This window comes from Aquarana catesbeiana, linkage group LG03 (assembly GCF_042186555.1).
Source record: "Aquarana catesbeiana isolate 2022-GZ linkage group LG03, ASM4218655v1, whole genome shotgun sequence".
In the NCBI taxonomy this organism is placed as follows: Eukaryota; Metazoa; Chordata; class Amphibia; order Anura; family Ranidae; genus Aquarana; species Aquarana catesbeiana.
Genome location: NC_133326.1, coordinates 675,507,707 through 675,524,907, shown reverse-complemented (window position 1 = coordinate 675,524,907; position 17,201 = coordinate 675,507,707). Strand labels below are relative to the sequence as shown.

The window sequence follows — 17,201 nt, the reverse complement described above, 5'->3', positions numbered from 1 at the left end:
ACACAAAAACTTTTCTTTCACTCATGGTTAGTGTTTGGCTGAAGCCATTTATTATCAATCAACTGTGTTTACATTTTTGTTAACCACTTGCTTACTGGGCACTTAAACCCCCTCCTATCCAGACCAATTTTCAGCTTTCAGCACTGATGCACTTTGAATGACAATTACGCGGCCATGCCACACTGTACCCAAATACAATTTTTATCATTTTTTCACTACAAGTAGAGCTGTATTTTGGTGGTATGTGATCACCTCTGCAGTTTTTACTTTTTGTTAAAAAAATGTAAAAACTGAATTAAAAAAAATATATATATTTTTTTTATATTTTGTTATAAAAAATTTAAAACAGGTAATTTTTCTCCTTCATTGATATACACTGATGAGGCAGCAGTGATGGGCACTGATGGGTGGCAGTGATGGGCACTGATCAGTTACACTGATGGGCAGCACTTCTAGGTGGCACTGATTGGCACTACTGGTGGGCATTGATAGGTGGCACTCGTGGGCATTGATAGGTGGCACTTTTGGGCACTGTTAGGTGGCACTGTGGGCAGTGTTAGGTGGCACTGTGGGCACTGTTAGTTGGCACTGTTAGGTGGCAGTGATGAGACAGATGTGCCTCCTCCACTTCGGGACCGATGTCCCTGACATCTGAGCCGGTGATCGGCTTTTTTTTCTACTCATGCTGTCAGCGTGAGTAGAAAAAAAACGATTACCGATCTTTTGTTTACATCATGAGATTAGCTGTCAACGCCACAAAGTATCCCACTTACAATACACCAAACAGCACAGAGACAGGCCTCAAACCTTCTGGCACAAAGTCATTTGGAGTGATGAGACCAAAATTGAGCTTCTTGGCCACAACCATAAACGCTTCATTTGGAGAGAAGTCAACAAGGCCTATGATGACAGGTACAGAGGTGGATCACTGATGTTTTGGGGATGTGAGAGTTACAAAGGCAGAAATCCTTATAGAGACTTTTGCATAGAATTAGACAACGGAAGGCAATATTTTATAATCAAAGCATGCTTACATTCATTAACTAAAGCTTAAGTATATTGATGTTATATTAAATTTACCATAGTTACTTACAGTGCCTTGATAAAATATTCATACCCCTTTAAATCTTCTTTATGTGATAAACCAACACAAAGTGGCACATTATTGTGAAGTGGAAGGAACATGATAAACGGTTTTCAATTTTTTTTACAAATAAATATCTAAAAAGTGTGACCTGCATTTGTATTCAGCTCCTTTACTCTGATACCCCTAACTAAAATCTAGTAGAACCAATTGCCTTCAGAAGTCACCTAATTAGTAAATAGAGTGAACCTGTTTATAATTTAATCTCAGTATAAATACAGCTGTTCTGTGAAGCCCTCAAAGGTTTGTTAGAGAACCTTAGTGAACAAACAGCGTCGTGAAGGCCAAGGAAAACACAGGGATATTGTTGTGGAGAAGTTTAAAGCAGGGTTAGGTTATAAAAAAATGATCCCAGGCTTTGAACATCTCACAGAGCACTGCTCAATCCACCATCCGAAAATGGAAAGAGTATGGCACAACTGCAAACCTGCCAAGACATGGCCGTCCACCTAAACTGACAGGCCGGGCAAGGAGAGCATTCATCGGAGAAGCAGCCAAGAGGCCCATGGTAACTCTGGAGGAGCTGCAGAGATCCACAGCTCAGGTGGGAGAATCTGTCCACAGGACAACTATTAGTCGTGGACTCCACAAATCTGGACTTTATGGAATTGTGGCAAGAAGAAAGACATTGTTGAAAAAAAGCCATTAGAAGTCCTGTTTGCAGTTTGCAAGAAGCCATGTGGGGGACACAACAAACATGTGGAAGAAGGTGCTCTGGTCAGATGAGATCAAAATTGATCTTTTTGGCCTAAAAGCAAAACGCTATGTGTGGCAGAAAACTAACACTGCCCATCACCCTGAATATACCCTCTCCACAATGAAACATGGTTGTGGCAGCATCATGTTGTGGGGAGGTTTTTCTTCAGTAGGGACAGTGAAGTTGGTCAGAGTTGAGGGAAAGATGGATGGAGCCAAATACAGAGCAATCTTAGCTGAAAATCTGTTAGAGTCTGCAAAAGACTTGAGACTGGGGTGGAGGTTCTCCTTCCAGCAGGACAAAGACCCTAAACATACAGCCAGAGCTACAATGGAATGGTTTAGATCTAAGCATATTCATGTGTTAGAATGGCCCAGTCAAAGTCCAGACCAAAATCCAATTGAGAATCTCTGGCAAAACTTGAAAATTGCTGTTCACAGACGCTCTCCATCCAATCTGACAGAGCTTGAGCTATTTTGCAAGGAAGAATGAGCAAACATTTCACTCTCTAGATGTGCAAAGCTGGTAGAGACATCCCCCAAGAAGACCTTCAGCTGTAATTGCAGCAAAAGGTGGTTCTACAAAGTATTGACTCAGAGGGGCAGAATACAAATGCACGTCACACTTTTCACATATTTATTTGTAAGAAATGTTGAAAAACATTTATCTTTTTCCTTACACTTCACAATTATGTGCCACTTTGTGTTGGTCTATCACATTAAATCCCAATAAAATACATTTACGTTTTTGGTTGTAACATGACAAAATGTGGAAAATTTCAAGGGGTATGAATACTTTTTCAAGGCACTGTATATTATAAATGTATTTTTTTTTTTTATCCATAGGGTAGTGTACTTTTGCTTAGTTCAAAATCAGGTTGTTAATTAAAGGTCTCTGCATAACTAACAGGTCTATGCAAAACTCAAAAGAAGGTCTGGTGGATCCCCAACAAATGAATATCAACCCATTTACATATCAAATACAATATTTTTATCCCTAGAATAAAGAAGAGAGTTGGGCATGAAGTCTGTAAAGGATCAAAGCACACTGTTCACACTCATACCTCATGGGCAGATCAAAAGCAGATGCCACTCTGCCCCAATGCAAATAGTCAGGTATAGGGCCATTGATTAGAGTAATGCAAATTTCATGAAACATTTTGTGTTCAATATGTAATTAACTAAACATAAAATATGTGGCTTTGGGACCTTAAAGTGTATGCCAAGACAAAACTTTTTTTTCTGGTTTTGAATAGAGTGGGAAAGGATTAGAAGCCCTTCCTGGCTTTTGTCTGCTACCTGGGACTCAATGAAAGAGATTTACTCTTACTTCCTGTTCTGCTAACAATGTTCACTAGACAGGAATTAATTAAAAACATAAAGCAGGGACAGGTAAAAATAACAGGGGTCCCAGGTTTCCAAAACTCTAATAAAGAAAACTATTTTAAATTTTGTCTAAAATAAAGAAAAAAAATGTAGTCGGGGCATACACTTTAAACTTTTTTTAATGTATTTGCATTCATTTTATATACAGAAAATATTTATATATTATATTGCCAAAAGTTTTGGGACTCCTGCCTTTACACGGAACTTTAATGGCATCCCAGTCTTAGTCCGTAGGGTTCAATATTGAGTTGGCCCACCCTTTCAAGCTTTCAACTTTTCTGGGAAGGCTGTCCACAAGGTTTAGGTTTTGTGTCTATGGAAAAGTTTGACCATTCTCCCTGAAGTGCATTTGTGAGGTCAGGCACTGATGTGAAAAGGCCTGTCTCGCAGTCTCCGCTCTAATTCATCCCAAAAGTGTTCTAGTGGGTTGGGGTCAGGACTCTGTGCAGGCCAGTCAAGTTCCTATATTCACATTTTATTTATTTATTTTTATATTTTTATATCAGATCGGCATATACATCGCAAGTACAAAAGTTACAATACCCTATTAGATTAACTGAAATAAGGATGATTTATCTCTATGTTTGGCCCCTCAACTTTTTTTTTCCAGAATCCTACCACCAAAAGGCCCAAAAAATATCTGTTTGACATACATTATAATTTTAGGCAATTTCAGTTGTAAATGTATTTGTTATCACCTCCATATCTGCTAATAACTGTATAGCATTTACGGGTGTCTTCTAATAAACCAAACAAAATAACTAACAATTTATAAACACCCAAACAAAAAAAAATGTATAATATCAATTTTCAAAATAGCTGTACATATCCATACATTCAATTTAAAGAAAAAGTAACATTTGTGGAAAGGCGCTTTAAAATTCAGATTTTTTGTTATAGAAACATAGAAGAACTAAGTTTGTTCCAAACATGTTTGATTTTTTAATTTAGCACAAATATGCACATTATGTGCTTTTAAAAAATCAGAATAGTTTTGTTCTTCAGATAATATAGAAAAATAAATGTCATTTATTTGTGTTTTTTAAACTCCCTGACGGTATTCCCGAGTCTGGCTCGGGGTGGATTTTCGGTACCAAAAGCGGTAACCCCGAGCCACACTCGGAATCGCATCGCAGGATCCAGGAAGAGGTTACTTACCTTGTCCTCAGGATCCTGAGATGTCTCCCCGCTCTGTGTGCGAGCCGTCCTCCGCCGGATCTATTACAGCGCCGAGCTCTTTTCCCTGCGAGCGGTGCGACGCACGGGGACGGAGAAAGGCGCCAAATTCAAAAAGTAAAAAACACATTACACATACGGTACACTGTAATCTTACAGATTACATTACTGTATCAATTTATTTCACATCCCTTTTGTCCCTAGTGGTTTCTCTAGTGCCCTGCATGCAGTTTTATATTATAGTTACTGTTCTTTCTGCCTGGAAACTGGAGATTGTCAAAAGCAACCAAAAAGTGTTTTTCATCAAAAGTGGTTTTAGACCAGTTAGAAAACAGCGATAAAAAATTAGAGTCACTTGCAGAATTGAGCGATAATGATTTGTGGGGAAATTCATCATCAAACACTGAAAGTAATGACAGCGACAATTCTGCAACTGAGCAAATTTCAGTGTTTTTGATTTGATTACATTATTGAATAATATTTATTATTATTATTTGTTATAATTATTTGTAGTTATTTATTATATTATAATTTATGATTTCATTTTTCAAACTTTATCATACCCGGGATGTCTACTAGACTCTTGTTTGGACAGATTTAAGTGAGTTATTCCTAAGAATTACAGTCCTACAATATAAAACGCCAAATTTCCATGCAAAATAATTGTACTGCTTTCAGCATCAAAAAACGGAAATAATCATACCGCCAGGAAGGTTAAAATTTTCTATCAGCATAGTTTCCTTCTGAAGGTGATATAAAAAAAATATAGTTAATTTTATGTACCTATTTAAATTTTCATAACATTACATTTGTTTTGTTCTGCAGGTGATAAAATCAAATATAATTTTTATGTGGTTTGTACTTTTGCTTAGATCAAAATCAGGTTGTTAATAAAGAGTCTCTGCATAACTAACAGGTCTATGCAAAACATAAAGGAAGGTCTGGTTTATCACCAACAAAAGAATATCAAGCTATTTACATATCAATTACAATATTCTTATACCTAAACTATAGAGGGGAGGTGGGTGGGAGTCTGTAAAGGATCAAAGTGCACTGTTTACACTCATACCTCATGGGCAGATCAAAGTGCACTGTTTACACTCATACCCCATGGGCAGATCAAAAGCAGATGCCACTCTGTTCCCCAATACACATCATGGATGATATAAGTTAGTTTGGGTAGTCTGGTACTTTATTTCTGCCAAGAGAAGCTGGGGTGATCAGAAATGGACCCAGAACTTGATCACATAATCTGCACTGTTCTATCTCTTGAGGAAGACTACCCAACAATGTCTCCTCCCCTGAGGAATCTGAATTATCCATCTAGCCCCAATGGAGAGCTGCCGAACCTTCTCCCCATCATGAACATTTCAGGGCCACATAAAGTCTCGAATGTTTTAGAACAGACTGTGCTAGAACTCTATTCCTATCTGGGTTACGAACAAGAAGAAGGTAACAGCAAAAGAATCAACCCAGGCTTCAGTGAACAAATATCTAAAATTACACCAAGCATGAACGGCCAAGAAAATCTTAGTCACAATCAAAACCAGAAAGTATTAAAAAGTAAGCATTCGCAAATTTTCTTATTCCTCTTATTTCCATGTTATTCTTATTTGTTAGCATAAATAGGGCATAAATATGACACAATGACGTATTATTTTACATTCTTGAAATTGTAGTTCTTGAAGTCCAAAGGTATAATTTATCTCAATTATGTCAACTCTAATGAAGAAAACCATTTTAATTTTTGTCTAAAATAAAGAAACATTTTTTAGTCCGGGCATACACTTTAAGTTTTTTTATTATTTGCTTTAATTTTATATACAGTATATATATATATTCTCATTTTATTTGTTTGTTTATTTATTTTTATATTTTTATATCAGATCAACATATGCAAGGTGGGTACAAAAGTTACAACACCCTATTAAACAAACTGAAATATAAGTGATTTAGCTCTATAGTTGGACCCTTAACCTCCCTGGCGGTATGATTATTTCAGATTTTAGGTGCTGAAAGCGGTACAATTATTTTGCACAGAAATATGGCGTTTCATATTGTAGGCCTGTAATTCTTAGGAATAGTTCACTTAAATCTGTCCAAACAAGAGTCTAGTAGACATCCCGGGTATGATAAAGTTTGAAAAACGAAATAAAAAATTATAATATAATAAATAACTATAAATAATTAAAACACATAATAATATAATAATAATAAAAATTATATAATAATGTAATCAAATCAAAAACACTGAAATTTGCACAGTTGCAGAATTTTAGCTTTTATTACTTTTAGTGTTTGATGACGGATCTCCCCACAAATCACTATCGCTCAATTCTGCAAGTGATTATAATTTATTATCGCTTTTTTCTAGCTGGTCTAAAACCACTTTTGATGTAAAGAGACAGTTTTGGTTGCTATGGACAATCTCCAGTTTCCTGGCAGAAAGAACAGTTTTATATATATAAAACTGCATGCAGGACACTGGGCAGACCACTAGGGACAAAGGGGATGTGTAGTTATTTGATACAGTACTGTAATCTGTAAGATTACAGTATACTGTATCTATACTATGTGTTTCACTTTTGAATTTACCGCCGAACTCCGTCCCCGTGCGTCGCAACGCTCGCAGGGAACGGAGCTCGGCACTGTGAATCGAGCGAGACACAGCGGCTCGCCGATCACAGCGGGGAGACATCGCAGGAACCAGGGGACAAGGTAAGTAATCTCTTCCTGGATCCTGCGATGCAAGCCCGAGTCTGGCTCGGGGATACCGCTTTTGGTATGTAAAATCCACCCCGAGCCAGACTCGGGAATACCGCCAGGGGGGTTAAAGCGGAGTTCCACACAAAAATGGAACTTCCGCTCTTCGGAACCCTCCCCCCCTCCGGTGTCACATTTGGCACCTTTCAGGGGGGAGGGGGGTGCAGATACCTGTCTAAGACAGGTATTTGCACCCACTTCCGGCATAGACTCCCATGGGTGTCTACGCCTCTTCCCGTCCCCACCGCGCTGTCTCCTGGGAACACACAGCTCCCAGGAGAGAGCGGGGACCACTTGGGCCGCGCAGCGCGACTCGCGCATGCGCAGTAGGGAACTGGGAAGTGAAGCTGCAACGCTTCATTTCCTGATTCCCTCACCTAGGATGGCGGCGGCAGCTGCCAAGAACTGAGCGGGTTCTCGGCGTCGCCTGCCGACATCGCTGGACCCTGGGACAGGTAAGTGGCCATGTATTAAAAGTCAGCAGCTGCAGTATTTGTAGCTGCTGGCTTTTAATATTTTTTTTTTTGGCGGTGTGGGTGGACCCCCGCTTTAACCTTTAAAATTACATTTTTCCCAGGATCCTACCACCAAAAGGCCCAAAAAACTTCACTATCAAAATCTAAAAATCTGGTGTATGGCTTATCCTTAATATTTTTGTTTCTTTTACTATTTTGTTGCATCTGCTAGTGTTGAAGGTACCTGTTTGCTGACTTTTGTGTTTTTCAAATGTTACCTTGTAGAAAATATTTTTTTTTGTGAATAGTTTTAGTTACATTTTATTTTCTCACTAGGAAAGATGTGTGAACTGGAGACAGATGATACCAACAATTCCACAGAAACTATTCACAATGCCGGGACCAGCCTGTGGAATGCCAAGTCTAGAAAAAAGACAACTTACAACAGTGAACAGACCGCCTTCCTCCAGAATCAGTTTGATCTCAATCCATACCCAGACTTCGTGACTCGATGCCGTATTGCAGATATTACTGGAATTCCGGAACCAAGAATACAGGTAAAATATTTTCTTAACATCTCAGTTTATTTACACACACTGACCCTGATTTATTTTATTTAAGGTACTTATATATTGCCGTCAATTTATGCAGCGCTTTACATATACATTGTACATTCACATCAGTCCCTGCCCTCAAGGAGCTTACAACCTAAGGTCCCTAACTCACATTCATACATACAACGGCCAATTTAGACAGGATCCAATTAACCTACCAGCATGTCTTTAGCGTGCAGGAGAAAACCGGAGTACCCGGATGAAACCAACGCAAGCACAGGGAGAACATGCAAACTCCAGGCAGATGGGGTTATGGTTGGGATCTGAACCAGCAACCCTTTTTCCTGCTAGGTGAAAGTGCTAACCATTACACCACTGTGATTTAATAAAGCAATTGAGCATTCATTTTCACGTTGCAAGGAAATTCTCATTTAGCTCAGTGAATGTCATGAAAATTTACTTAAAAAAAAATAAAAACATTTTTTTGCTTGTACATACCGTAGTTGGGTGATTGAAGTGAGCATAGCTTCCCCACATTCACTGAGTTAAGCGAAACTTCCCTTGCAACAAAAAATTCTTAGTTCCTTTAGTAAATCAGAGTCACCGATTTACAAAGATATTTATATGTGTTTTGTAGTGTTGCAGTGTTTTGTAAAATTGCAGTAAAATGTGTTCTTTTAATACACAGCAGATATATTATTTAAAGTGTGTGTCCATTATTAACACCCATTTTTTCCTTTTTTAGTTTTGAATAGAGTGGGGGAGGATAGGTTTTACTGCTATCTGGGACTCCATTGGAGAGAAAATACTGAACTGGGTTCTAGCCTTCCCTTACCCCAATAAAAGTATTTTTATTTCTGTCTTTGATGCTGTTGGAGATTTTCCTTGACTTCCGTATGATGCAACCATTGTCACTGAGACAGGAAGTAAAGGGGAAATCTCGCTAAAGCTGGCCATACACTAGTAGAATTTAGTTTGAATTTTTTCACTTTTAGAGCTATGTTTGATTTTGTAATCATTAGTGGGGTCAAACTAATGTTTGTTTTTAACTTAGGTGATGAGGAAGATCGACAGAGCAGGATGGAACATTTTTCTCTAATTAATTTCTAACAACGTATATGGTTTTAGTTTGGTAAAGGCTATGCATTCCAAAATCAAATGTTAAAAGCAAGTGAAATTTTTAAGTATTTTTGAACAACATTCATCAAGTTGTCAAATGTACTGAGAATTTTCATACATATTTTCGAATGTTTGTGTGAACGTGAAGTGTAGAGCCAGCTTAACAGAACCCCAGATAACAAAGAGATCCCCACTCTCTCCTAAAATGGAAAAAAAAAGTTTTGGCTAGACCTTCAATTCAACTTTTCACTGCCATACTAAAAAAAATATTCAACCTGAAAGCACAACATGATATCTATTTATGCTCTGTTTTCTATTACATTTAATAATTAACATCTCACAACCTCTGTTCTTTTTTCAGGTTTGGTTTCAGAACAGAAGAGCGAGACATCTTTGCAAACCCAATAAATTTACAGAGCAGAGATCTTCAGGGCCCGAAGGGAAATCCAACAGTTTGAAGTACAACCAAACCCTAGAGAAGAGCTTTGGAACAATGGACCACCTGAAGGACATGCAGTGGTCCTTTAATTCTTCTTCAAAACAATCTTGAAAATAAATGACACCAAATATGAAATCTATGGTTGTGATTTGGCTAAAGGTATTGTACATGAGTCCACATCTAGAAGAATTCCAATGGCAAAAGCATAATGGGCTAGTATGCATCGCATACTGGCCCATTATATGGAACTTACCTGCAAAGGAAGCCGGAGCTGTCCCTGCTGCAGGAAGCATCCATCTTCGCCCCTCTTCCTTCCGGGGCTGTGGACTCTGGTTCTGTTACTGGCCGGAGTGACGTGACGTCACTCCCGCGCATGAGCATGGGAACCGATGGTCACAACACGGGCACTATAGAAACGTCATGTTCGTGCCCTTTCTTCAGTGCGCATGCGCCGATGACGTCGGCGCAAGCATATATGGTAAATATCCGTACAGGTATAGAAGATATTTCCAGTACCTACAGGTAAGCCTTATTATAGGCTTACCTGTAGGTAAAAGTGGTGTGTAAGTGTTTACCACTTTAAATTATATTGTATTTATTTGTTATGTGCACTTAGTTCAAAATTAAATACACCCCATTTTAATTACATTTGTTTTTTTTAACTTTTTTAAACATTTATAAGAACATTTGTGGAAAGGTGCTTTAAAATTCAGACTACTTGTGATAAAAAAAACATGTCATGATCTATGTTTGTCCCAATCATGTTTGATTTTTAATTTAGCACATATATGCACATTATGTGATTTTTTAAAAATCAGAATGGTTTTGTTCTTCAGATGATATAGAAAAATAAATTTCATTTATTTGTGTTTTTTAATATTTTTTGTATCAGCATATTTGTGTTCTGCAGATGATATAAAAATATAGTTAATTTTATGTACCTTTTTGATTCTGCAGATGTTAAAAAATATATAATAAAAGTATGTTCCTTTTTAAAATTTGCTGTTAAAATAGTTTTGTTCTGTAAGTGATAAGAAATAATAAAGTTATTAAACCACTCTGTTTCTTGTATTTATTTAAAATAATGCTTATTCCTCTGATTGCACCATATTTATATTTCTATTTCATTTAAATAGATAAGTATTAAAGTGAGGTTTGACATTTGTTAGAAATCCTTATAGAGAATTTTTGTATTGAACTAGACAATAGAGGCCAATATTTTATAATCAAAGCATGCTTACATTCATTAACCAAGCTTAAGTATATTGATGTTATATTAAATTTACCATAGTTACTTATATTTTAAATAATTTTTCATCCATAAGGTAATGTACTTTTACTTCGTTCAAATTCAGGTTGTTAATAAAAGGTCTCTGCCTAACTAAAAGGTGTATGCAAAATATAAATGAAGGTCTGGTTAACGCCCAACAAGTGAATATCAAGCTATTTACATATCAAATACAATATTTTATCCCTAGAATATAAAGGAGAGGTGGGCGTGAAAGTCTGTAAAAGCAGATGCCACTCTGTTCCCCAACACACATCTTGGGCAATATAAGTTAGTTTGGGTAGTCTGGTACTTTATTTCCACCAAGAGAAGCTGGCGTGATCAGACATGGACCCAGAACTTGATCACATAATCTGCACTGTCCTATCCCTTGAAGAAGACTACCCAATAATGTCTCCCCCCCTGAGGAATCTGAATGATCCATCTAGCCCCATTGGAGAGCGGCCGAACCTTTCCATCATGAACATTTCAGGGCCACATAAGGTCTTGAATGTTTTAGAGCAGACTCTGCTAGAACACTATTCCTATCTGGGTTACCAACAAGAAGAAGGTAACAGCAAAAGCATCAACCCAAGTTTTAAGGAACAAATATCTAAAATTACCCCAAGCATGAACAGCCAAGAAGATCTCAGTAGCAATCAAAACCATAAAGTATTAAAAAGTAAGTGTTAGCATTTTTTTCTGCCTCTTAATCCTCGTATTTCCATTATATTCTTATTTCTATGCTTAAATAGGGAATAAATATGACACAATTACATATTATTTACATTTCTGAAACTATAGTTCTTGAAGTCCAAAAGCATAATTCATGTCAATTGCTTGCCATAATTCCAATAATATAAGTCATAAATAATGTATCTGAAACAGCATACAAATGCTCAAGTTTAGGACTTTAATGATAGTCGCTCAGATTTCATGTAACATTTTCTGTGTAGCATTTAATTTCACCAATAATGCCTAAGTGTCATTGATGCCTTAAAGTGAATGTCAAGCCAAAACTTGTTTATTTTCTAAAGTGGGGAAGGATTAGAACCCCTTTTTTTTTGCTGCTATCTGGGGCTCAGTTAGAGAGATTTGCTCTTAATTCCTGCTCTGCTAACAATCTTTTACTAGACAGGAAGTCATGGAAAACATAAAGCAGGAACAGGTAGAAATAACTAGCTTTCCAAAACTGTAATAAAGAAAAACATTTTCATTTTTGTCTAAAATAAAGAAAAAAGTTTAGGCCGGGCAAAAACTTTAAGCTTTTTTTTTTATTTGCCTTATTTTATTTTATATATATTCTCATTGTATTTATTTATGTATTTGTTTGTCTATTTTATATCAGATCTGCATACACATCACATGTACAATACCCTATTAAAATAACTGAAATACGGGTGATTTACCTCTATATTTGGTCCCCCAACCTTTAAAATTCCCTTTTTTTCAGGATTCTACCACCAAAAGGACCAAAAAACTTCACTATTAAAATCTAAAAACCTGGTGTATGGCTTACCCTTAATATTTTTGTTTCTTTTACTATTTTGCTTCATCTGCTAGTGTTAAAGGTATCTGCTGATTTTCCATTTCAGGTATTACTTTGTAGAAAATGTATTTTTTTGTGGGTTGTTTTAGTTACACTTTATTTTCTCACTAGGAAAGATGTGTGAACTGGAGACAGATGATACCACAAATTCCACAGAAGTTATTCACAATGCCGGGACCAGCCTGTGCAATGCCAAGTCCAGAAAAAAGACAATTTACAACAGAGAACAGACCGCCTTCCTCCAGAATCAGTTCGATCTCAATCCATACCCAGACTTTGTGACTCGATGCCATATTGCAGATATTACTGGAATCCCAGAACCAAGAATACAGGTAATATATTTTCTTAACAACTCAAGTTGTCTACACACACTGACCCAGATTTACAAAAGGAATTGGGCATTCATTTTCACTTTGCAAGGATATTTTCATTTAGCTTAATGAATATCATAAATAATTTAATTTGCAGACAATACCTAATCATTTGCAAAAAAAAAAAAAATAGAATTTTTGCTTGCATGCTTGCACATAGTTGGGTGATTGAAGTGAGCACAGCTTTCCCACATTCACTAAGCTAAATGAAACTTCCCTTGGAACAAACTGAAATTTTGCAAAGTAAAAATGCTTGTTTCCTTTAGTAAATCAGTCACCAATGTAATATTTATATGCACAGTGTTTTTTAGAATTGCAGTAAAAGTTGTTCTTATAATATACACTATATTTATTATTTAAAGTGTATGTCTTTTATTAACACCCATTTTTAGTTTTGAATAGTGTGGGGGAGGATAGGTTTTATTGCTATCTGGGACTCTATTGAGAAAAAAAAAAGCTGAACTGGGTTCTAGCCCTCCCCTACCCCGCTAAAAGTATTTTTATTTCTGCCTTTGATGCTGTTGGAGATTTTCCTTGACTTCCTGTATGGTGGAACCATTGTCACTGGCACAAGAAGTAAAGGGGAAATCTCTCTAAAGCTGGCCATACACTAGTAGAATTTTATTTGACATTTTTCACTTTAAGAACTGTGCTTGATTTACTAATCATTAGTGGTCAAATCACTGTTCGTTTTCGACTTAAGTGATGATAAAGATTGACAGAGCAAGATGGAAAAATGTTCTCAAACTAATATATTTCTAACAACGTATATGGTTTTCATTTGGTGAAGTCCATTTATTCCCAAATCCAATGGTAAAAGCAAGTTGAATTTTGAAGTACTTTTGAAGAACATTCATCAAGTTGTCGAATGTACTGAAAATTTTCAGACATATTTTCGTACAAATGTTCACATGCATGTAAAGTGTATGGCCAGTTTAATAGAACCCCAGATAACTTCTCTTTTTAAAACCTAACAAAGGATGTAATCCTTCTCCACTCTCTCCTAAATTAAAGAAAGTTTTGGCTGGACCTTCACTTCAACTTATCACTGCCGTACTAAAAAAAATGTTCAACCTTAAAGCAAAAAAATGATATTACTTTGTTTCTGCTCTGTTGTGTATTACATTTTTTTAAATTAATATCTGACAACCCTTTTTTCTTCTTTTTTTTCAGGTTTGGTTTCAGAACCGAAGAGCGAGACATCTTTGCAAACCCAGTAAATTTCCAGAGCAGAGAGCTTCAGGGCCCGAAGGGAAACCCAACAGTTTGAAGTATAACCAAAACCCAGCAAGGAGCTGTGGAACAGGGCAACCTGAAGAACATGCAGTGATCCTTTAATTCTTCAAAATAATCTTGAAAATAATATACACCTAATATGAAATCTATTGTTGTGATATGGCTAAAGAAATCATACATAAGCCCACATCTGGAAAAATTCAGTTAAGGATAAAAACTTGATAGATATATACTCCCTTTCTAACATTGCTTCAAAAAAATCTATACTCAACAGAAGACTGATTATTAACATAAACATTTGTACATAGTTATGTAGTTTAAAATGATATTGTATTTACCTGTTATTTGCACTTAATTCAAAATTAAAGACCCCGTTTTCATTGCATTTGCTTTTGTTTTTTCAAACACTGCAATATTTAGCTGTTGTTATATTCATATATGTAATACATAGAAGGTATCTGCATAGTTTCACTTCATTTCATTTGATATTACAACATCAAAGTCTTGGGGTGCAGAAAGTGAGGTGTGAAATGGGATGGCATGCTAAAAATGGGTGTCACCCAAACTCAAAAACATCAAAAAACTTCTGTGCATGTAGTTCAATACACAAAACTTGGCAGATGCCAGAATGCAAATGACATTCTCTAAAAGAAGAAAGGACTTCTGGGTAAATGCTGTTTTTCATGACAAGCCTTTGGGTGAATTCCCCGCCCAATGGAAGTTCAAAGCATTGTACAGCCTCTGCAGAACCAAGCCACCAGCAGTGGACAGTGGGGGCTGTATCAGAATGGTGGTGGTTCTGATATGAAATACTACAGAAGCAACCATTGCATAAGGTCTAAAAAAATTTTTTGGGGGGTATACAAAGTGACAATGTAAACTTACAGATTCTAAAGATTTTTCTTTTGTAAAAATGTTATTACTTTTTAAAAATTACGTTGAAATATATTTTACAATATATATCTAAGGATAGCTATATATAGATAGATATATAGATATATATCTATCTATATATAGATATATATTTGTTTAGAACCTGGCCACCAACTATAGACTATAGTGGCTGTATCAGCATGGTGATGGTTCCGGTTGGTATATAAAGTACAACAGGAGTTATCCAATTGTAAAAAAATATATATTTTAATAATAAACATAACACTGTTGGGGGAGTTTCCTAAATTCTAAAAAGGTGTGTCCTTCAGCAAATGACAGATGTAGCCAAAATATGGGTGGTTAAAGTGTATCTAACAGCAATACTTTTTAAGCTTAGAATTTAATAGGGAAGGCTTAGACCCTATGCAAAATGTTATTCTCATCTGCGTTCCTGAAACACCTCCATATTTGTATGAGCATTGTTAGCAAATGAGAGAGTGAGGGGAAAGTCAAAAATTTGGGGGAGAGGTGTTTCAGTGACAACTGTCTTACAGTATATGGGAATTCCCCTCCTTTTCACGAGAAAAATAAAAAGAGAAGTCTTGGCTGTACACATACTTTAAGAGGCATCCAAAATAGGAACAGACCACTCATCTTACATCTTATAGGCAATGTTTTCACACAAGAGACTTGTTCTCATGATGACCATACAGGTGTCTGGTAAAGAGGAACTGAAATCAAAAAGTAAAGATTTGTTATGTTATGGGGAACATTTAGAACTGTTGATTGTGCCCAAGGAGTATCCTGAAAGATTTATGTTTTTTTATTGAATTCCTCCTAAAAATAGCAGTATGTGAGGGTGCCTAGGCACTCCTATACGTACATCCTCATAGCTATACATGGGCAGTGTGAGATCTAAGGCACTGTTGCCTCTGACTGCTAGTCTCAGGAGATTTGGCATGAGATTTGGTGATGTCATCACTGTGCTGCTCACTCTTCTTCTTTGCTGGTGGCTCTGACATGAGGAAGTAAAGCCCTGTCTCTGCCAAGATGGTGGCCTCCATACAGAGACACAGTGCAGAACACGGCATGGTAAGTAAGTCATGGGGAAGCTACAGGGACACCAATACAGGCAATACTGGTGACTAGTCAGTTGCTCTCTGCCTAATTTTTTGCAGCAGCTTTCAAAGTTCCATTCCTCTTTGATGTCAGGAAAGTGGTGGGAAAAGGTTGCAGTTATATATATTTTGATCAAATGCAATCAGATCGCTCCACTAGATCCCAAGACATCACATCCCATCAGTCCAATATTTAACATGTAATTGCCAAATGAAGGATTTTCAAGGGGAAAGTTAAATTCTTTGCAATCACAGTCAGTAATTAAAACCAAATATCTTTTATTTATAGTATTCATATGAAAAGTTCCACCTTAAAAAGGCTTCCAAGGAAGATAAATATTTTAAACAAAAACAATTGTTACATTCCTAGGAGAACATTCACTTACGCATGCCATCTACGATCCAGCTATTGGTATCTTCTAGGATGTATATGTTTTACAGATCTTAATTCCAGGATATATATGTTTTACAGATGACCTCTGCTTCTTCACACAGAAATGGGAATAACCATATAAGGTGCGTACCATGGGGCACGCTTTGGGCATAACCAGATCCCCATGGGACTGAAGGGGAGCAGTTGGACCAGAACATGTAGAATACCCAGGGAACCCACCTCCTCATTTCTCTCCCTTTCACTTTAACATAGGATTCGTGATCCAACACAATCTTAGGAATTAACCTGGAGTTTTTTATACTCTCCTATGTACTATTGCTCTGTTGCAGAGATATACCATGAAGGATTATGTGTTACCAAGAATGTCATATTTTATGTCAGATGGTATTATAAATCTGAGTGCAGAACCTTATTTATAGGAATGCCATATGTGGTGATAAAGACCTAATGGTTCCTAAGCCCTCCTTTCATGTTCTGTCCAGACAAAGAGGGCATCTCTCCACCAGATTTCTATATATTGATAGAGAACTGTTCTATATTGATACATACAGTATATTTTAATGAGATTCAAAGCTTAGCTAGAACAAGAGATTTAGAGAACAGAAGTGCCAATTAGTCACTGAGGGATGCATACAGGACCTGCAGATATATATTATACATA

General features: G+C 36.7%; 2 protein-coding genes across 2 annotated transcripts; both read left to right on the top strand.

Moving 5' to 3' along the window:
* Nucleotides 1-5,628: 5,628 nt before the first annotated feature.
* Nucleotides 5,629-9,843, top strand: LOC141134087 (homeobox protein siamois-like). The gene is made up of 3 exons (XM_073623673.1): nt 5,629-5,965; nt 7,957-8,177; nt 9,655-9,843. The coding sequence occupies exons 1-3, from the start codon at nt 5,629-5,631 to the stop codon at nt 9,841-9,843; spliced, it is 747 nt and encodes a 248-aa protein (XP_073479774.1).
* A 1,504-nt stretch (nt 9,844-11,347) lies between these two features.
* On the top strand, nt 11,348-14,257 carry LOC141134086 (homeobox protein siamois-like). The gene is made up of 3 exons (XM_073623672.1): nt 11,348-11,681; nt 12,660-12,880; nt 14,093-14,257. Exons 1-3 carry the CDS (start codon nt 11,348-11,350, stop codon nt 14,255-14,257), a joined length of 720 nt encoding a protein of 239 aa, XP_073479773.1.
* The last annotated feature ends 2,944 nt before the right edge of the window (nt 14,258-17,201 follow it).